The 22,547-nt window shown below is 38.3% G+C and overlaps 1 protein-coding gene across 1 annotated transcript; it reads left to right on the top strand.

Moving 5' to 3' along the window:
• Positions 1-3,322: 3,322 nt before the first annotated feature.
• LOC138312216 (U11/U12 small nuclear ribonucleoprotein 48 kDa protein-like) lies at positions 3,323-4,416 on the top strand (the record flags this gene model as incomplete). Its single annotated transcript, XM_069253215.1, has 2 exons — positions 3,323-3,486; positions 3,811-4,416. Coding segments are annotated over 2 exons (653 nt in total), but the record flags the coding sequence as incomplete, so codon positions are not given.
• Between the last annotated feature and the right edge of the window lie 18,131 nt (positions 4,417-22,547).

The raw sequence follows: 22,547 nt of genomic DNA, 5'->3' as shown, positions 1-22,547 counted from the left end.
AGTGATGTCAGATTATAAAACAGAAAGGATTATATTGATCTGGGGGGGGGTGGATGATCAGATATAACAGATTGTCAGGGTTATATAACAGATTAGGTTTGGATCAGTGATGTAGATTATTAACAGATGGTACTTGCGATTAGTGAGGTCAGTTTATATAACCGATAGGTATGTGATGATGTGATGTCAGAGAGTTATATAACAGATAGAATTTGTATGTGATCAGTGATAGTCAGAGTTATATATAACAGATAGGTATTGATCAGTGATGTCAGGGTTATATAACAGATAGTGTTATTGATCAGTGATGTCAGGTTATATAACAGATAGGTATTGATCAGTGATGTCAGGTTATATATACCGATAGGTATGATCAGTGATCAGATGCGATAGGTATTGAATCAGTGATTAGAGAGTTATATAACAGATAGATAGTATTGATCAGTGATGTCAGGTTAGTATAACAGATATGTATTGATGGTATTGATACAGTCGATGTCATTGTTATATAACCTACAGATAGGTAATTGATCAGTGAAGTCAGTATTATATAACAGATAGGTATTGATCAGTGTAATGTCAGGTTATAAAACAGAGTAGGTAATTGATCAGTGATGTCAGGTTATAATAACCGATAGGTATTGATCAGTGATGTCAGGTTATATAACCGATAGGTATTGAATCCGTGAGGTCAGATTAGAACCGAATAGGTATTGATCAGAGTTATTACTATATAACCGATAGGTATTGATCAGTGAATGTCAGATTTATATAACCGATAACAGTGGTAGATTAATAATCGCTAGTGAATGTTGTCAGGTTATATAACAGATAGGTATTGATCAGTGATGTCAGGTTATATAACCGATAGGTATTGATCAGTGATGTCAGGTTATATAACCGAATAGGTATTGATGTCAGTGATGTCAGGTTATATAACAGATAGGTATTGATCAGTGATGTCAGAGGATTATATAACAGGATAGTATATTGATCAGTGATGTCAGGTAAATAACAGATAGGTATTGATCAGTGATGTCAGGTTATATAACCGAATAGGTATTGATCAGTATGTCAGGTTATATAATAACCGATAGGTATTTGATTCAGTGATGTCAGATTATATAAACCGATAGGTATTTAGATCAGTGATGTCAGGTTAATATAACAGATAGGTATTGATCAGTGATGTCAGGTTATATAACAGATAAGGTATTGATCAGTGAGGTCAGGATTAAATATAACAGATAGGTTATTGATCAGTGAGGTCAGGTTATAAAACCGAAGGTAGATTATATGGATCAGGTGAATGTCAGGTTATATAACAGAATAGTATTGATCAGTTAGCATGTCAGATTATATAACCAGATTTTAACTGATATTAATGATCAGTGATGTCAGATTATATAACCGAATAGGTATTTGATCAGTGATGTCAGGTTATATATACAACAGATAGGTATAGATCAGTATGTCAGGTATCATAACACATAATCAGAATTGTCATGATTACATTAATAACAGATAGGTATCAGATCAGTGATGGTCAGGTTATATAACCTCGATAGGTATTGAGTTCAGTGATGTCAGATGGTTATATAAAGAAATTAGGATTGATTAGTGATGTCAAGTTATATAATCGATAGGTATTGATCAGATGATGTCAGGTTTATATAACAGATAGGGTATTGATCAGTGATGTCAGGTTAATATAACCGGATAAATAAGTGATCAGTGGTGTCATGTTATATAATCAGATAGGTATTAATCTAGTGATGTCAGGTTATATAACCGATAGGTATCTGATCAATGATGTCAGATTATATAACAGATTAGGTATTGATCATGATGGTGCAGTTATATAACATATAGGTATTGATCAGTGATGTCAGATTATATAACCCGATAGTTATTATGATCAGTGATGTCAGGAATATATAACAGATAGGTATTGATCAGTGATGTCAGGTTATAAAACCGATAGGTATTGATCAGTGACCGTCAGGTTATATAACAGATAGGTATTGATCAGTGAGGTCAGATAATATAACCGATAGGTATTGATCAGTGATGTCAGGTTATATAACAGATAGGTATTGATCAGTGATGTCAAGGGTTATATAACAGATAGGTATTGATCAGAATGATGTCAGGTTATATAACCGATAGGTCTTGATCTAGTGATGGTCAGGTTATAAAACAGATGATTGTCCATGTCAGATTATATAATAGATCGAGGTATCAGATAACAGTTAGAGATTGTTGTCAGATTATATATAGATAGAACAGAATGTTGTCAGATTATAAATAGAACAGAATGTTGTCAGATTATAAATAGAACAGAATGTCAGATTAAAAATAGAATTAAAATAGAAACTGAGTGATGTCAGATTATAAATAGATGATGTCAGATTATAAAATAGAAAAAGGTGATTATATAATAGAACAGGATGATGTCAAGATTATAAATAGAACAGAATGATGTCAGATTATAAATAGAACAGAATGATGTCAGATTATAAATAGAACAGAATGTTGTCAGATTATAAATAGAACAGAATGTTGTCAGATTATAAATAGAACAGAATGATGTCAGATTATAAATAGAACAGAATGATGTCAGATTACAAATAGAACAGAGGGATGCCTCAAAATTTTGTTATATAAGATCAAGTGTTGGGACTGATCAAATAAGATGATGGGTGTCATATGCAACTACCTTTTAATTGTATGCAGATTTCATGTAAAGTTTCCCTATTTGTATTCCAATATTTCAAAAAAGAGGGTAAAGCAGAAAAAAAACTATAGGGGGCACAAAGATCCACCTGTGATCTCTTCATATGAATGAAGGTCAAGGTCATTCATTTGAACAAACTGGGTAGCCCTTAATCTCAGCATGCTATAGGCCCGATAGGAGTATCCTGGGCCTTCTGGTTCATGAGAAGAAGTTTTTTTAAAATGATTTTAGCCTTTTTGACCCCTGTGACCGTGAATGAAGGTCAAAGTCATTCATTTGAACAAACTTAGTAGCCCTTCATCTAAGCATGCTACATTTCCAATATGAGTATCCTGGGCCTTTCGGTTCTTGAGAAGTCGTTTGAAGATTTAAGACTATTTGACCCCTGTGACCTTGAATGAAAGTCAAGGTCATTCATTTGAACAAACTTAGTAGCCCTCCATCCCAGCATGTCACAGGCCCAATATCAGGTCACTAGGCCTCTTAGTTATTCAAAAGAAGTTGTTTAAATATTTAAGACTACAATGGTCATCCTGACCCTTATGGTCAGATGACCTCAAAATCTCTTTTTGACACTGAATGAAGATTTTTTTCTGACACTTGATTATTTGCTTACAGGAAAGGACAGTGCAACAGGAAACAAACCAGCTAACTATTTAGAATACATAAAATCTGAGAGGGACTATAAGCGCCGTCGTCAGACCTACAGAGCCAAGAATGTCTACACAACAAAGAAATCCTATACTGAGGCAAGCATCAGATTCTCCTTTGTTCATTATCTGTATCTCCATTGTTGGAATGTCGTTGGGTGGAACAGCATAAAATACTTGTACATTGTAATGGTAGAATGGTTGAGATGTCTGACATTCTACCAAAATTTTAATCAAGTTAATCATATTCGATTGAAACTTAGTCGGGTTACCCTTTGCAACAAATAGGCATCAAAGACTACCATGTAAATGTTCTGTAAGGTTCTGATGTTTTTGGGGTGAAGCCATAATCTTACACTTTCCTGGTCCACTTGGCAGACCCATGTAAGATCCTATTACTATATGTTTTGTGATCTTTTACAGGTTATAAGAGATGTTATAGAAAATCAGACAGATTTGTTTGCATCCTTCATGAATCTCGGACAGCAGGGAGGTACAGAGAAGGAGGACTCCGAAGATATGTCAATAGATTCAAGTCGGACTGGTGTTCAATCTGAGGAGAAAAATAAAAATTCCACGTCTTCAAGAGATCAATTCAGAGATAAAAGTGTAGATAGGCCGAAGGAAAGAAAATATGACAAATCAAAAGAACAGGGGAGTCATTGGTCAGGGAATTCAGATCATATTTCAAGTCCATCTGATGAGCGAAGAAAGGAAAGAGTTGTCGAGAATTCTATAGATAGAGACTTTTCAGGGTATGGTTATGGAGATCATAGATTGGGAAAGGAAAAGAAAAGATCTTTATCCGCGTCAGAAAGCAGTGATAGCGATTCCAGCAAGAGACGTAAAAAACATCACAAGAAACATAAGCATAAAAGCAAGCATAAACATAAGTCAAAGTATGCTGAATAAGGTTAGCAGTATAAGACATGTACATAAGGTAGATTGTAAAGGGACACTATTCATTAGTGCTATGTCCCAATGGAAAATAAGTATGGCCTTGTTCAATAAAAATATTAGTAAAATGTTGATGTTAAAATGTTTGTTATGAATTGTAGTACTCGGCCAAAGGAAAACCTATGAGTAGTAATACAATCAAATACATTAACTGTAATCCTTTTAGGGTTTTTCGCATCAGTATTGTTCTGCTAAAATGTGATTGCACTTACCTATTGTATTTTTTTGTATCTAGTTATTGTGGTGACCGCTCTTCATTGTGGCGTAACTCTCTTAGAATGTGAATAGGACAAACTAAGTATGTTTACAGTAAACCAGATATATCAAATATCAGAGAAACATTTAAAATATTCATGTTAATCACTTTTTTAGCTTATGCCATGGCGCGGCGTCCGTCGTCCGTCCGTCCGTCAACATTTCCTTTAAATCGCTACTAGTCATAGAGTTCTGCATGGATTGTAACCAAATTTGGCCAGAAACATCCTTGGGTGAAGGGGAACAGAAACTGTACAAATTTTGGCTCTGACCCCCCCCAGGGGCAGGAGGGGCGTGGCCCAATTAGGCGGTAAATAGATGTAAATCTTATAACATCGCTGACTTATACCAGAGTTCTGCAAGGATTAGTTAGAACAAATTTTGGGCTACACGAAAAACAATCCTTGGAGGGGAAGGGGACTTCAGAACCATGTAAACAACTTTGTTTGGCCGCACATGAGTCTCCGCCTGCTGGGGCAAGGTAGGAAAAGTCTGGGCCCAATAGTTGTGAAATACGAGTGTGTAGTTATTATAAATCGAAGTACTTGTCCTAGTGTTCATGCCTGGAGACTTGTAACCAAACTAATTGGACTACAGTGAATGCATTGATTTGGGGGTAAAGCAGGACAGCAAGCTGTATAAATGTAGTTGTCGCTTCACTCGACCCCCCTGGAGGCAGCGGCGCGGTCGCCGGTCCCTATAGGGGAAATAGTAGGTAAAAGCCATAATAACTTTATGACATTGACCGATATAGTTTTGCTTCGCCTCGGGATTTTGAACCGAAAAAAATGATTGTGCCAAGGTAAGATCTATCCTTGTGGTTAACGGAATTTGAATAAAACTTTTGGCTTTGACAACCCTTTGAACGCAGAGAAGAGTGGGGCCAAATAGCGTGTAATTAGAGGTAAATATCCCAAAATTTAGCCTTCAGAAAAGAAACAATTAACACTTGGATGACAGAATGCCTTCACCTTGGAAATACAAACCAGGTGTGCTATGAACAGGCCCTCTGGGGCTACTTGTTTTTGACTTCTACGAGTTGTAATTTGTAGACGAAGCTGCGTTGCGCTTCGGTGCTATACGTATGTCCGGAAGTTATTTCATACCGAAGAACTCTTGGACGGAATTTGCTGGGCTGACGAGATTGTCGGGACTGCGCGGGAAGAATTTCAGTTTTCTACCGGGCCTTGAGAGGTGAGGGTTGTGTTTTTGAATCCTATGTAATTTTTATATATTTATCGCCCATCCTTTCCCTAATTTGCTGTTATTGTATAGTATGGAAATGCATTAACATTACTGTGTGTGTATTTTTTCGCTGTCAGTCGATATTTTTGCTATATTTTTGAGTTTGAAATACTTGTGAAATTGTGCAATGTTGGACTTGGCATGTCTCGTTTTTAGACGGGTTTCGATAGTAATTAAAGTCTTCACTCTTGTGTTGAGAGCTGTTGGTAGGCTGGAAAAGAGTGGGAGCCTCCTGTGTTGAGTTTCAGGGTTAAAACGTTAAGGAGATATTTTGAGAATCTTCGCTGGAGAACGGTGTTTGTGAAATTGGAGGTTAAACTATCGATAATTGGCCCGGTGTGTTGAGCGCCATGTGCACGGTCCTTTTTCATTGATGGGTAGGAGTTTTAGATGTCTGATTAGCGAAGATGTGAGATATATTAGGCAGCCCTCATAAACAACTGGTCGTCATTTACACTAACATACTGTCCCACTGCGGGTATTTTCTGTGATTCTGTCGCCTTTACACATGTGTAAATATTAATAAAAGACTTTAAAAATGAATTTGATATTGTCTCATTGTCCATACTCACTTAGGTAACCTATTGTAGAACATGTCTTTGCGTAGCGAGCTACATGTAGGAATCTGCAAGCTAAACGCGAATGCGCAGTCGCGGATACCCTCAAGAGCAAAAACACAACAAGACAAGATTCAATTGTTATCATTCTTACTCTATGGTAATGATTACGGTCGTAGTCAAATCTAAGTGTCTGTTACACATCTCTCTGTTTGGCGGCCCAACAGAAATAATAGACCGGTGCGGGCCCTGTATTTAACTAAATTAATTGAACTTTTTGATTTGTTGACTTTGACTTACTCGTTTATTTACAAAGCCGCTTGTGAACTAATCCCTGGTGGTTGTGAAAGTTGACAGAGGTATACTGTTTACGTTTTTGGAGAGTAGATAGATGGTATACTCGACTAATGTGTCTCGAGTATAGTGTTTTGTCGTATAGAAGAGTAAAACCAGGCGTAGCTATGTTAAAGCTTGCACAGTGTTTTTCTCTTTATATTACTGGACATAGTCTTGTTGGCGTGATTAACGAAACTTGGGTGTAGGGCGTTTCACAGTACTAGGTTACTGAGTCCGGCGAATAAAGGACAGTGGCGGAATTTATGGGACAATATGAAAATATGAGCTTTACAATCATGGGTTAAATATTTCATTGCGAGTGTATGCTCCATGGATAGGGTTACGTTGTAAACATCGCGCGCTACAGCGAGGCCATAGGAATGTGTGGAGTATGAACAGTATTACCGTGAGTTAGCACTAGATAAAACTCATATGGGTTAAAAAGGTGAGACCATCTGTAGTGATTTGTATTCTGTAGTAACTGATATGGAGAGAGTACAGACTGTTGGTCTTAAAATACTCTGGAAACTGACATAGTGTCCTAAGCACTGAAGTGAAAATACACAATACGGCGTGATTTGGAATATTTGCGAGTTGGTATTGTTTATTTAGTAGTATTTGATATTACTATTTTGATAGGACTAACAATGGTTTTTTTCTACTTCGCGTTTTTATCATATCTACTGTATTTAATACTGGTGTCCAGCCCTGCGCCTGGGATGAGGGAGCAAGGGATGGAGGAGTGTCCACGCGCACTACAACACTTTGTGTGTCATTGCTGGTCTCACATATCGTCAAGAGCGGGTCTTGGGGAAATTCGTGCAGTCACTGTTCCCGGGACCCCAACGTCCTTATTGATATACCCTGGGAAGTACACTAGTTGTGGCTATAGAAGAGCCCGGAGGAGACTTTGGATGTGGAGAAAGTGTCCGGAGACATTGAGGGTGTTGCTTGTAGTGGCCATGGTAATATAACCCCAGAGTGCTTGATTCTATAGAGAGAAATTTCAGTGTTACACAAGGAGAATCATTGATAGTTTGGGCGCCTGTATCCGGCTGAGGGTTAGAGATTAACCTCGAAATTACGCGCAGCACAGGGGTCTGGAGGACACTGTGTTCGACCCACTGAATATCCCTTCCCCCCCAGGGGGGCATCGGAAACTATTGGATAATGTGCATATAGTGAACATTCAAATTTCAATGTATTGATAAGTATTTCCTGAATAATGGGTTCATATCAGTTATATATGTTTTTCGTGTTGTTCGTTATTGGTAGGCTAAATGTATAGCTAAGAAGATCAGTTGTAGACTTAGGTTCATAATGTTAGGTATTAATTGGGGGGGGGGGGGGGGGGGGGGGGCAGTTTGTAATATTGTCTATATAATGGGGGTTGTAATGTAGGTGAATAAACGGGGGGGTATGTATAATGTTAGGTGTAATCGGTGGGGGCAACCAACCCAGGGGCATTTAGATAGGACTTGGGGAGTAGTTGTAGTTAGGTCTAGGAGAGAAGTTGTCCTAAGGAACTTCTCTATTTCAAAATTTGTTGGGGGTGGGTATTTTTGGGCGTTAGGTATTCTGGCCACTGTGGGGACTATGGTTCTGGTGGTTAAGTTGATATGACCAAACACTGGGGTCTTGTACTTACGTGGTCAGACTTAATTAGTTTGGGAGGGAGCTATACTAGGTAAACGGGAAAAAGTCACTTTGGTCTACCCCTCAAATTTTCATTCAAAGTTGGCTTAAGTAAAATTCATAAGAGTGGCTTCCCCAGTCTTGTAGGATCGTTTAGGGCCCGGTGGAAAACTTTGTTTTGTTAATTGTATGTTTTTTGTATTTGTGTTTTTTTTCCCCATAATGTCATATTTTTTTTCCTTTTGTTCTAAAAATCGTGTAAAAAGGAGGTGGTGTCCAAGGCAGGAAAAAAAAAAATTATCTAAGGGTACTTTTCTGGTTTTGGAATTGTCTAAAAGTATAAGGGTAATTTAACATGGTTAAAAGACTCTTGGGACATTGTTCTGTTTTTTTTTTTATAAATGCTGGACTGGTTCGCCCGTTGTCAGTATAATGTGACCAGGTGGGGTGTGGTGCTTGGTGTCTTCGGCGGCATGCTTCAGTGATATAGCACTATAAAAAGGGCAACAGTTCCACTATACAAGAAGACACTACATGAATATACCGCAGTCTCCCAAAACACGCACCTCGCACAACATACACGCAACAGACCGCATACATGGGAGGCCGTCCTTACATGACCATAGCTGTTAATAGGACGTTAATCAATCAAACAAACAAACAAAATATAAATGCTGGAATCTTGTGAAACCAACAAGGTTAATGACTGCAAGGGATTATCACGTTTATCTATAATCTTAAAGTTTTCGTATACGAAGTTCAGGGACATGGAGCTTAAGCTTTTTCTGCCTTGGAAAATTATTCAGCTCTCTATTATTATATAAGTTATGTTTGGTGGTGTCTAACTTTGCACAGTGGAAAGTGTAATGCGTGCAAATATATATGTTAGGGGTAAAATCAATTGCTGATTGATGTCCATTTCACAATAACAATTATTATGGTCTCACCATGGTAATACTCGACAACATCTTCTAATATACATTTATTGCAAAAGTAAGCAAGGACCCTTGCTTACTTGCCTGTTACAATTCGTTTAGCACCCATTTCTGCGCTGAAATTCTCCAGTCTGCTCCGAGGTCACTTGGCATTGTACATACGTCAGGTGGTAGTACAATATATATATATATATACATGGCATTTGCAGTTGATTGCTAGGGCTGTAAAACAAGTATACAAAGAGAAAGAAATACAAAAGAAAAGGAATGAAAAACAACCATGCCCTAAGCTATATATATATATAATCACTACTAAACAGAAGTGATTGATGTACTCGTAGAGAAAATAAGTGATATTACAGGTGAGCGGAGTATTGAATTTTGCTAGCCACCAGCTACTACCTATACCAAGGGCACATAACTCATGTGACTCTCTGAGCTGTCTGGGGGTTTCATAGCTTGTCGCTGCCAATACTACATTTGATACAACAGGTTTGGCTATAGTGGATGTTTTCAGGTACATACCAGTGGTGTTACAGAATAAAGATGTTGTAATAATTAGATATCTGGAAAAAAAAACATAAGAGAAATAAAAAATAAGGAAATATTACTTGTAATTGGTTGCAAATGAAAAGTCGTAGATTTGCACAGGATTCCTTGATGAAATATAATGTTTTCGTTGTTTTAACCTTTGATGCACTAGCATTGTGGTTATTTAGCAAAAATATTAATATTGAACATCTTAGGGATAATTAATCGGTGATACTTGTACATGTTCTATACTTGTTATGTGATATAATTGTGTACTGGCATTGGGATGATTGTTTTTTTTTTAATTCCCAATTCCACTTCAGTATATTTGTTATATAGAGAGTCCACCTCCTTTGTTTTTGGTACCTTGTTGTACAATTGTTTTTTTGTATGTTTTTTGTTGTTATGATTGTGATTTTGGCCAGTGAGGGATAATTTAAAGATAATGACATGTTCTATCTCCTGTTTAGAATGGCTGCGGTATGTTGATGCATTTCCGTCCTCTGTAATTGTAGGAAGTTCTCACATTATTTATTTTTTATCTTGCAGTAGGTTGTTAGTGGCTGCGGGTCGCATCCTGTGTAGGTGGTTGGGGGGACAATATACAAACTTGGTGTTTTTTTTTTCATTTTTTTCCCTTAGCTGACCTTTCCTTATTAAGGCATGTTTGTCTTTGTGCAAAATTTTGGGTTTTATTTTTTTTTCTCGGATTACCTCCCTTTATTAAGAAATGTTGACGACTTTGTAGACTTAAGGTTTTTCTTTCCTTAAATTACCTCCCCTTGATAGGTTCTTTAAAATTTAGTTTTTTTTTTTTATTCTATTTTTATTGTAGTTCGAGTTCGTGAACTGGATACTTCCAAATTTGAAATTTGTGCAACTTACTTTAGGCTTTAAATGTTTCGACTTTTGGCCGGAAACATCCTTGGGGGAAGGGGAACAGAACTTGTATAAATTTTGGCTCTGACCCCCCCCCCCCCCCCCGTGGGCAGGAGGGGTGGGGCCCAATAGGGGAAATAGAGGTAAATCCTATAAATTGCTACTTGTCCTAGGGTTCTGCATGGATTGTAACCAAATTTGGCCAGAAACATCCTTGGGGTTAACAGAATTAGTATAAATTTTGGCTTTGACCCCCTAGAGGAGAAAGAGAGGGGCCCAATAGGGGGATTAGAGGTAAATATCCAAATTCCTTCAGAAAAGAAACAATGAACTTATATTCAGAACATTACTTGGCATTACAAACCAGGTGAGCGATACAGGCCCTCTGGGCCTCTTGTTTTGACTTCTACATGTATTTGTAACGAAGCTGCGGTGCACTTCGTTGCTATGTTTTCCGGAAATTATATTAACCAAGACTTTGGCGGGAATTTGCTGGGCACGAGATCTCGGGACTGCGGCGAGACTTTCAGTTTTCTACCGGGCCTCGAGAGGTGAGGGTTGTGTTTTTGAATCCTATGTAATTTTTAGCTCACCTGGCCCGAAGGGCCGGTGAGCTTATGTCATGGCGCGGCGTCCGTCGTCCGTCGTCCGTCGTCCGTCCGTCCGTCCGTCCGTCCGTCGTCCGTCGTCCGTCTGTCCGTCAACATTTCCTTTAAATCGCTACTAGTCATAGAGTTCTGCATGGATTGTAACCAAATTTGGCCACAAACATCCTTGGGGGAGGGGGAACAGAACTTGTATAAATTTTGGCTCTGACACCCCGGGGGGCAGGAGGGGCGGGGCCCAATAGGGGAAATATAGGTAAATCCTTTAAATCGCTACTTGTAATAGAGTTCTGAATGGAATGTAACAAAATTTGGCCACAAACATCCTTGGGGGAAGGGGAACAGAACTTGTATAAATTTTGGCTCTGACCCCCCGGGGGAAGGAGGGGCGGAGCCCAATAGGGGAAATAGAGGTAAATCCTTTAAATCGCTACTAGTCATAGAGTTCTACATGGATTGTAACTAAATTTTGCCACAAACATCCTTGGGGGAAGGGGAACAGAACTTGTATAAATTTTGGCTCTGACCCCCCGGGGGCAGGAGGGGCGGGGCCCAATAGGGGAAATAGAGGTAAATCCTTTAAATCGCTACTTGTCATAGAGTTCTACATGGATTGTAACCAAATTTGGCCACAAACATCCGTTGGGGAAGGGGAATAGAACTTGTATAAATTTTGGCTCTGACCCCCCGGGGGCTGGAGGGGCGGGGCCCAATAGGGGAAATATAGGTAAATCCTTTAAATCGCTACTTGTCATAGAGTTCTGAATGGAATGTAACAAAATTTGGCCACAAACATCCTTGGGGGAAGGGGAACAGAACTTGTATAAATTTTGGCTCTTGCCCCCCGGGGGCTGGAGGGGTGGGGCCCAATAGGGGAAATAGAGGTAAATCCTTTAATTCGCTATTAGTCATAGAGTTCTACATCGATTGTAACTAAATTTTGCCACAAACATCCTTGGGGGAAGGGGAACAGAACTTGTATACATTTTGGCTCTGACCCCCCGGGGGCAGGAGGGGCGGGGCCCAATATGGGAAATAGAGGTCAAATTTCCTTTAAATCGCTACTAGTCATAGAGTTCTGCATGGATTGTAACCAAATTTGGCCACAAACATCCGTGGGGGAGGGGGAACAGAACTTGTATAAATTTTGGCTCTGACACCCCGGGGGCAGGAGGGGCGGGGCCCAATAGGGGAAATATAGGTAAATCCTTTAAATCGCTACTTGTAATAGAGTTCTGAATGGAATGTAACAAAATTTGGCCACAAACATCCTTGGGGGAAGGGGAACAGAACTTGTATAAATTTTGGCTCTGACCCCCCGGGGGCAGGAGGGGCGGAGCCCAATAGGGGTAATAGAGGTAAATCCTTTAAATCGCTACTAGTCATAGAGTTCTACATGGATTGTAACTAAATTTTGCCACAAACATCCTTGGGGGAAGGGGAACAGAACTTGTATAAATTTTGGCTCTGATCCCCCGGGGGCAGGAGGGGCGGGGCCCAATATGGGAAATAGAGGTAAATCCTTTAAATCGCTACTTGTCATAGAGTTCTACATGGATTGTAACCAAATTTGGCCACAAACATCCGTTGGGGAAGGGGAATAGAACTTGTATAAATTTTGGCTCTGACCCCCCGGGGGCTGGAGGGGCGGGGCCCAATAGGGGAAATATAGGTAAATCCTTTAAATCGCTACTTGTCATAGAGTTCTGAATGGAATTCAAACAAAATTTGGCCACAAACATCCTTAGGGGAAGGGGAACAGAACTTGTATAAATTTTGGCTCTTGCCCCCCGGGGGCTGGAGGGGTGGGGCCCAATAGGGGAAATAGAGGTAAATCCTTTAATTCGCTATTAGTCATAGAGTTCTACATCGATTGTAACTAAATTTTGCCACAAACATCCTTGGGGGAAGGGGAACAGAACTTGTATACAATTTGGCTCTGACCCCCCTGGGGGCAGGAGGGGCGGGGCCCAACAGGGGTAATAGAGGTAAATCCTATAAATCACTACTTGTCATAGAGTTCTGCATGGATTGTAACCAAATTTGGCCACAAACATCCTTGGGGGAAGGGGAACAGAACTTGTATAAATTTTGGCTCTGACCCCCCGGGGGCAGGAGGGGCGGGGCCCAATAGGGGAAATAGAGGTAAATCCTATAAATTGCTACTAGTCGTAGAGTTCTGCATGGATTGTAACCAAATTTGGCCAGAAAACATCCTTGGGGGAAGGGGAACAGAACTTGTATACATTTTGGCTCTGGCCCCCCGGGGGCTGGAGGGGTGGGGCCCAATAGGGGAAATAGAGGTAAATCCTTTAATTCGCTACTAGTCATAGAGTTCTGCATGGAATGTAACCAAATTTGGCCAGAAATATCCTTGGGAGAATAAGAACTGAGTTTGTAAAAATTTTGGCTCTGGTCCCCGGGGCAGGAGGGGCGGGGCCCAATAGGGGAATTATAGGTAAATTCTATAATTGCTACTTAATTGTCCAAGAGTTTTGTATGGATTGTAACTAAATTTGGCCACAAACATCCTTGGGGGTAGGAGAACAGAACTTGTATAAATTTTGGCTCTGACCCCCAGGGGGGCAGGAGGGGCAGGGCCCAATAGGGGAAATAGAGGTAAATTCTATCATTCGCTACTTGTCCTAGAGTTCTACATGGTTTGTAACCAAATTTGGCCACAAACATCCGTGGGGGTAGGGGAACAGAACTTGTATAAATTTTGGCTCTGACCCCCCGGGGGCAGGAGGGGCGGGGCCCAATAGGGGAAATAGAGGTAAATCCTTTAAATCACTTCTTCTCATAGAGTTCTGCATGGATTGTAACCAAATTTGGCCAGAAACATCCTTGGGGGAAGGGGAACAGAACTTGTATAAATTTTTGCTCTGGTCCCCTGGGGGCAGGAGGGGTGGGGCCCAATAGGGGAAATAGAGGTAAATCCTATAATTCGCTACTAGTCATAGAGTTCTGCATGGAATGTAACCAAATTTGGCCAGAAATATCCTTGGGAGAATAAGAACTGAGTTTGTAAAAATTTTGGCTCTGGTCTCCGGGGCAGGAGGGGCAGGGCCCAATAGGGGAATTATAGGTAAATTCTTTAAATTGCTACTTAATTGTCCAAGAGTTTTGTATGGATTGTAACTAAATTTGGCCACAAACATCCTTGGGGGTAGGAGAACAGAACTTGTATAAATTTTGGCTCTGATCCCCCCCCCCCCCCCCCGTGGGCTGGAGGGGTGGGGCCCAATAGGGGAAATAGAGGTAAATCCTTTAAATCTACTTCTTCTCATAGAGTTCTGCATGGATTGTAACCAAATTTGGCCAGAAATATCCTTGGGGGAAGGGGAACAGAACTTGTATAAATTTTTGGCTCTGATCCCCCGGGGGTAGGATAGAGGTGGGGCCCAATAGGGGAAATAGAGGTAAATATTAAAATTCCTTCAGAAAAGAAACAATGAACCTGTATTCAGAAAATTATTTGGCATTACAAACCAGGTGAGCGAGATACAGGCCCTCTGGGCCTCTTGTTATATATTTGTTGCCCATCCTTTCCCTAATTTGCTGTAATCGTATAGTATGAAAATGCATTAACATTACTGTGTGTGTATTTTTCGCTGTCAGTCAATATTTTTGCTATATTTTTGAGTTTGAAATACTTGTGAAATTGTGCAATGTTGGACTTGGCATGTCTCGCTTTTAGACGGGTTTCGATAGTAATTAAAAGTCTTCATTCTTGTGTTGAGAGCCGTTGGTAGGCTGGAAAAGAGTGGGAGCCTCCTGTGTTGAGTTTCAGGGTTAACCGTTAAGGAGATATTTTGAGAATCTTCGCTGGAGAACGGTGTTTGTGAAATTGGAGGTTGAACTATCGATAATCGGCCCGGTGTGTAGCGCCACGTGCACGGTCTTTCATTGATGGGTAGGAGTTAACTCTGATAGCGAAGACGTGGGAATATTAGCAGCAAAACTGTCCATTACACACTACTTCCCACTGCGGGTATTTTCTTGTTGTCGCCTTTACACATGTTAAATATTAATAAACTATAAAATGAATTTGATGTCGTCCATTGTCCATACTCACTAGTACCTTTGATTATTGTAGCGAGACATAGGAATCTGCAAGCTAACGCGGCACTCAAACCCAGAGCAAAACAAATTAATTGTATCATTCTTACTCTATGCTAATGACTACGGTCGTAGCGAAACAAGTCGTTACATATTGTAGCCCAAGATACTCTGGCTCTGACAACAGACTTAGACCTTATGACAAATAGATGTCTGGTGTAGGGCCTGAGCGCACTGCTATATGAAAACGTGGAATTCACGACACTGTTTGATATTTGCCCAGGTCCTTTTCAGACTGCTTACAAAACAATACTACAGAGTAACGCTGCTTGCCTTGCTCTTTTCAACAGTTGAGTAATTTATCTACCCATAGCAATCCATTGAGATTTGAGGCAATTTACATATTATGAGAAAATGGTGACGGCGACAATGGAAGTTTAAAGTTGCGTCAAAGAAACTACTCTATTGACATAATAGAATGTGCATGCCTGATAAAATGGATTGCTATGGGTAGATAAATTATTCGTTTGATATCTATCCGTCATAATGTCCAAGTCTGGTGTCAGGGCCAAGGTATCTCTTGCTGCATGTATTGTAATCCAAGGTTTGTTTATGTAGGAGAGTAGATGTTCCACCGCTGACAAATGGTATTTTTTCACCATCAAAAACAGGAGCAGACTATTTAGTATTTTTCTTCAGTTACAAAAGTTACTTTACATCATTACCACCATTGAAAAGTTTGAGCTTCTAATTTTACTTCAAGTTAAAAATATGAAAAATAATAAATTGCATCCTGAAAAAATTCCGTGGCACTATATCCTATATGGAATGAAGCATTGCACATGCACCAAAGGCGAAATAAGTTATTTTATGTTATTTTTTGTGTTAATTAGGCATATATATACATGATTAAACACCAATTATTGTTCAAATGATGAATATCATTTATGCTCTGTGGGCGGTGGAGCATCTTTAAGTTCTGAGTTTCCTTTTGTCCAGTGCTGGTTATCTGTATCTTTTCATTTACATTACTTGGTCATGTGCTAGATTGACTTTAGCTAAGTTTTGGCAGAAACATCTTTTGGGAATGTCATCAGATACTGCATAAATGGGAACACCCCAGGCCAGAAAGGCAGAAATAATCATGCAACTACAGTAATCTAGTCATTAAGATTTTAACCAAAATTGGTCAAAAAGATTTAATTTTTTTGGAAAGGGGATCAGATTATGCATAAATTATGATTTTGACCCCCTCAGTCATTCCTGAGAATTTTTTTTAATCAATTTCATATTGATAAGAACTACAGTTGTTATTAGCATGAGGTAGGAACTTAACATTTACTTATATTTCAAAATTATTCTCAACTTCCAGATAAAATAATTCTCTTCACGGCCACCAGTTCTAAAAGTGTGCAAAGGTGTTCATTTTACCAATTTTTTATATGTCAAAGCACTTGCCTAAATTTGAATGAAAAAATGAACAAAGCCTGTGTATGGTCGCCAGGTGTCCATTGAAATCAATTTGTTTGAAAAGATAAAGTCATGTTGCACATCTACACATGGTACTGAAGTTTCATCGCAATTGGTCCAGTAGTTTAGGAGTTGTCTAGACGACTGAAGGACATCCAGACAGGGCGACTACAGTACATACAACCCAACTTTGTTGTAGGGGTTCAAAAACAAAACAACAAAACAAGCAAGTTATACATGTTTTTTATTTATTTATTGACATTTTTGGCATTTTTATGTTGAATTCTTCCCTTTCCACATACATAAAATATAGGAGCTGTAGTGTGTAGAGATGCAATATACAAAGCATGATAATTTGGTGCTGATATTCAAATTAAGTATAATAAAGCAGCAATATTGACAGCAAGCATAAGTACTTAGTGTGAAATGATATGTACACCGTGAATGTCTACCATAAACGACAGAAACATTGATATGGTTGAAGCAAATAATAAATTATTAACATATATATATAATATATTATATATAACTATAGAAATTGAATCCATATACTATGTAAAAAAATGTGATTTATCATGGTGTTTTTTTCCAATTCTATAATACATCTTCAAGCACTTACAAGAACTTCACCACCCTATTTGTATACATTGTATATGTAATATGTAATATATGTCATAGTTTTTTGACAAAACAATAATTTCATTTAAAATGTTGTTCCAATAAATTGTAATTATTATGCAAACTTAATCGTAATTCTGACTTTAATATCCTACACTGAGAGAATAAATCATGCCACATTACAGAACAGATATAATACAAACATTTCCTTGGTTGTTTTCTTATAAACAGATTTGATTTGAATTCAGAATAACTGTTCGACTTGAGTGAAATAACTGAAACAACGTCATTTTTGTCTAACTCTGTGTTAAATAATTGAAACAAGGTCATTTTAAAAGAAAAAACAGAAGGGATTCAAGATACAAGGAAAGTATCAACACCAACTTGACCTGCATGTTGTGGGGGAAAGAAGAAAAACAAATAAAAAAATATCTCTGTTTTTTCTCACTAGCTATACCTTTGTGACTTCCCGGAATTTCTGCAGTTCGTTAAGTCAGCACCTTTGAAATGAGTTCCAAGCGAGCACCATGAAGTCAAAAATGTTGGCTCCTAATTCAGCAAATTTTTTTTTTCCTTTTCTTGGTTCAAATTATACAGAACAATTTTTTTAATGTTCTACCAAGACTAATTCTTCAGTGATTTGTTGCAGCCCTAAAACTGGAGGAATTTAAAGGTGTTCCGAGGGGTTAAATGAGTGTTTTTGTCCTTTGGTATATATGTAATATAGGGTGACTTTATATAAATTTGATCACTGCCTCCACTAGGGATCGAACCCTGGACCACCTGGATTATTGTCAATTATTCAAGATAAAGAGAAGTGTTCGTTTGCCGAAAGGACTATTTAGATTAGTATTGTTTACCACTATCGTATTCAAATTTATATCACTTTTAAAATCCAATAACATAAGAATTGGGGTTCCCTACATACCTTCACACAAAAAAAAATCTTAATTGGAATATAATATTTTCTAAATACAGTATAATGTACCGAGTTTTTGTTGCACAAAGTTCTATTATTCTACCATTATAAACTATGAAATCTATATAAAATGTGGCACATACACCTATCACAAATAATTCGTTGGATTTTACATAAAATCAGAAAAAAATTCTGTGACTTCATAACGATTCATCAACAATAACTTGAACTACAATATTTCAAAAACAATTATACAAGGTATCTAAACAAGAATTGCACCATTATAGATTGGTATAATAAAACATTTATAACACTCTGTATCGGGCTATATCCAGAACCATGTGAGGGTTTCCTCTCTGTCTCGGGTTAAACCCTCAATCAACACCAGGAACATGACTTTGGCCACTTTCCTACACAGCGGGACCTAATTTGTATTATCATATTCATGTATGAGTAGAGAACAGAGTACTGGTCAGTAACGAGACGTATAGTTTTCATTTTACCATTTCATTGATGTGTGAAAATTTACAATGGGAGATAAAAGTGCATTAAATGATATCATACAAGATGTCGCTAGCAACGATAAAAAAAAATAATAATACAAAAAAACAAGAGATCCCAGAGGGATCTTGGCACCCACCAAAGAATGATCTATGTCTGACAAACAAAAGAGGGATCTTTTCTCTGCTTTTCAAACTTTTTGTACAGCTATACATATTACTACATATGAAATGTGAGAATGATCTTTTGAGTACTTTCTGAGTAACAAACTTCAATTATCAATATCCAAGATGGCTACCTGTCGGCCATTTTTTTGACTGATTAGTCCGAAAATGCAATATGCACAAATAAGGTCCTAGGGGAACTTCCATATACAATTTGAGACAGATCACTTCAGTACTTTCTGAGCAATAGTGGTAACAAGCTTCAACTATCAAAATCCAAGATGGCGGCCTATATATCGGCCATCTTGTTCATCAATTTGTCCGAAAATACAATATGCACAACTAGACCCCTAGGGGAACCTGCAAATGCAATTTGAGACAGATCCCTTCAGTACTTTCTGAGAAATAGTGGTAACAAACTTCAATTGTCAAAATCCAAGATGGCGTCCAGTCGGCCAACTTGTTAACCGATCGGTACCAAAATGCAATATGCATAACCAGGGACCTAAGGGACCATGCACATAAAAATTTGAGACAGATCCCTTCAGTACTTTTTGAGAAATAGTGGTAACAAACTTCAATTGTCAAAATCCAAGATAGCGTCCTGTTGGCCATCTTGTTGACCTATTGGTCCCAAAAAGCAATATGCATAACTAGACCCCTTGGGGAACCTACATGTAAAATTTGAGAGAGATCCCTTCTTTACTTTCTGAGAAATAGCGGTAACAAACTTAAACTATCAAAATCCAAGATGGCTGCCTGACGGCCATTTTGTTGATCGATTGGTCCCAAAATGCAATATGCACAACTAGAACCCTAGGGGAACCTACATGTTAAATTTAAAAGAGATCCCTTCAGTACTTTCTGAGAAATAGCGGTAACAAGAATGTTAACGGACGGAAGGACGACGGACCACGGACAAAAAGCGATTTGAATAGCCCACCATCTGATGATGGTGGGCTAAAAAGAAGAAGATAAATTTAGGTAGTTATAAATGTATAAAATGATTGGTACCCACATGCTTGATCCAGTGTGCACAATTTGATAACTATAGTATCAAAAAGGGAAACAAAATGGGATATTCATGTACATAACTTCACTAGTGACGGTCCATATACATAACTTCACTAGCGACGGTCCATGTACATAACTTCACTAGTGACGGTCCATGTACATAACTTCACTAGTGATATGGTCCATGTACATAACTTCACTAGTGATATGGTCCATGTACATAACTTCACTAGTGACGGTCCATGTACATAACTTCACTAGTGACGGTCCATGTGCATAACTTCACTAGTGATATGGTCCATGTACATAACTTCACTAGTGACTGTCCATGTACATAACTTCACAAGTGACATTCCATGTACATAACTTCACTAGAGACGGTCCATGTACATAACTTCTCTAGTGACGGTCCATGTACATAACTTCTCTAGTGACGGTCCATGTACATAACTTCACTAGTGACGGTCCATGTACATAACTTCACTAGTGATATGGTCCATGTACATAACTTCACTATTGACGGTCCATGTACATAACTTCACTAGTGACGGTCCATGTACATAACTTCACTAGTGACGGTCCATGTACATAACTTCACTAGTGACGGTCCATGTACATAACTTCACTAGTGATATGGTCCATGTACATAACTTCACTAGTGATATGGTCCATGTACATAACTTCACTAGTGATATGGTCCACGTACATAACTTCACTAGTGACGGTCCATGTACATAACTTCACTAGTGACGGTCCATGTACATAACTTCACTAGTGATATGGTCCATGTACATAACTTCACTAGTGATATGGTCCATGTACATAACTTCACTAGTGACGGTCCATGTACATAACTTCACAAGTGACATTCCATGTACATAACTTCTCTAGTGACGGTCCATGTACATAACTTCTCTAGTGACGGTCCATGTACATAACTTCACTAGTGACGGTCCATGTACATAACTTCACTAGTGACGGTCCATGTACATAACTTCACTAGTGATATGGTCCATGTACATAACTTCACTAGTGACGGTCCATGTACATAACTTCACTAGTGAAAGGCCATGTACATAACTTCACTAGTGACGGTCCATTTACATAACTTCACTAGTTAAAACGTAAGTGTAAATGCAAATAAGAAAGGCAGTATAATAGATATTCAAGAAGAATAATGTATAATAGATATTCAAGAAGAATAATGCATTATTGGTAAAAAAGGCACACAAATGATGAACTTTCAGGAAGGAAATGAACAAGACTACCAACTCCTGTAAAACATAAATGCTGCTCCAGGGATCCTGAAATATCAAGTTGATTGATAACTCGTCTAGGTGAGATTTTTATAGATTTGATTAACAGAAACTGGATGCTCCCAAAATGTGCAACCTGAACAACACATGAACACGAGTACAAAAGTAGGGATTATGTTATCGTAGATATTTTGAGATGAGATTTTTGTCCTGGAGACAAATCCCTCCAAAAGTTTATTTTCAGATACATGCATATATTATTTGGATAGATAAATTTCCATACACAACATTAGTTTGCTCACTGGAACAAATGGAAACACTTGACACTACACTTTTAAGTTGCTTTTGAAATAACTCTCATTTGAAAATTATGTTTATAAACTGCTCCTGTGTTGATAATGAGCTGTTACTAAGTTGACCTTAGAATTTTTATGTACATGTATAGAGTGTATAGAGACACATTTGTGACCTTGACAGTTGGTCACTGCTATCAATTTAAACTGACTTTTTTTGAAAGTTTAAATCATTCATCTAATTTGAAATTATATACAGCTAATGAAGACGAATGCGTGAAAAATGCCCTTATGATTTATGTGTAGGCTTCATGTCGGATGACTGAAGAGCTATAGCAATGCTGTAAACATATACAGTATTCACATTTTGACTTGCAGAAAAAACTTATAGAATGTTATCTTGAAGAAGTACTTTCAGGAAATCACTGAATATTAAGCCTAGGTAAAGATGTGACTTATCTGGACCACCAATTAGCACTGAACCAGGCACACACATCAACAAAATGTACTCTCAATATCCTTAGTGGTTAAGTACATCTGCCATAAAAACAGTGTAAATAAGGCTGAGGTAGTTCAAAGTGAATCAATTTTTATGTTTATACATGCAAAATCTGACACAAGAGTTTTATATGATGTAAATATCCTGACATCAAACATCAGCTTATACTGTCAAGTAGCATAATGTATAGACTGACAGGACCAAAATGTTTATATTTTGATTAAGATGAAACAAAATAACTATCTTTTTCTGTCAAGATTTGTCATTTAGTGAACATTACAAGTAGCTTTGGTCTTAGAAGTAAGTGAATCGTTGATGTACGGTATTTGTATGAGTTTATATAGACCATGAAATTCCATTTAATTTGCACTACATATGGTAGCACTTGAGAAATATCATTAAAGGGACAATTCAGTCTAAGAGAACATT

Source organism: Argopecten irradians, unplaced genomic scaffold (genome assembly GCF_041381155.1).
Source record: "Argopecten irradians isolate NY unplaced genomic scaffold, Ai_NY scaffold_0252, whole genome shotgun sequence".
NCBI classification, from domain to species: Eukaryota; Metazoa; Mollusca; class Bivalvia; order Pectinida; family Pectinidae; genus Argopecten; species Argopecten irradians.
The sequence above is the reverse complement of the archived record's forward strand: the minus strand, read 5'-3'. Positions and strand labels throughout refer to the sequence as shown.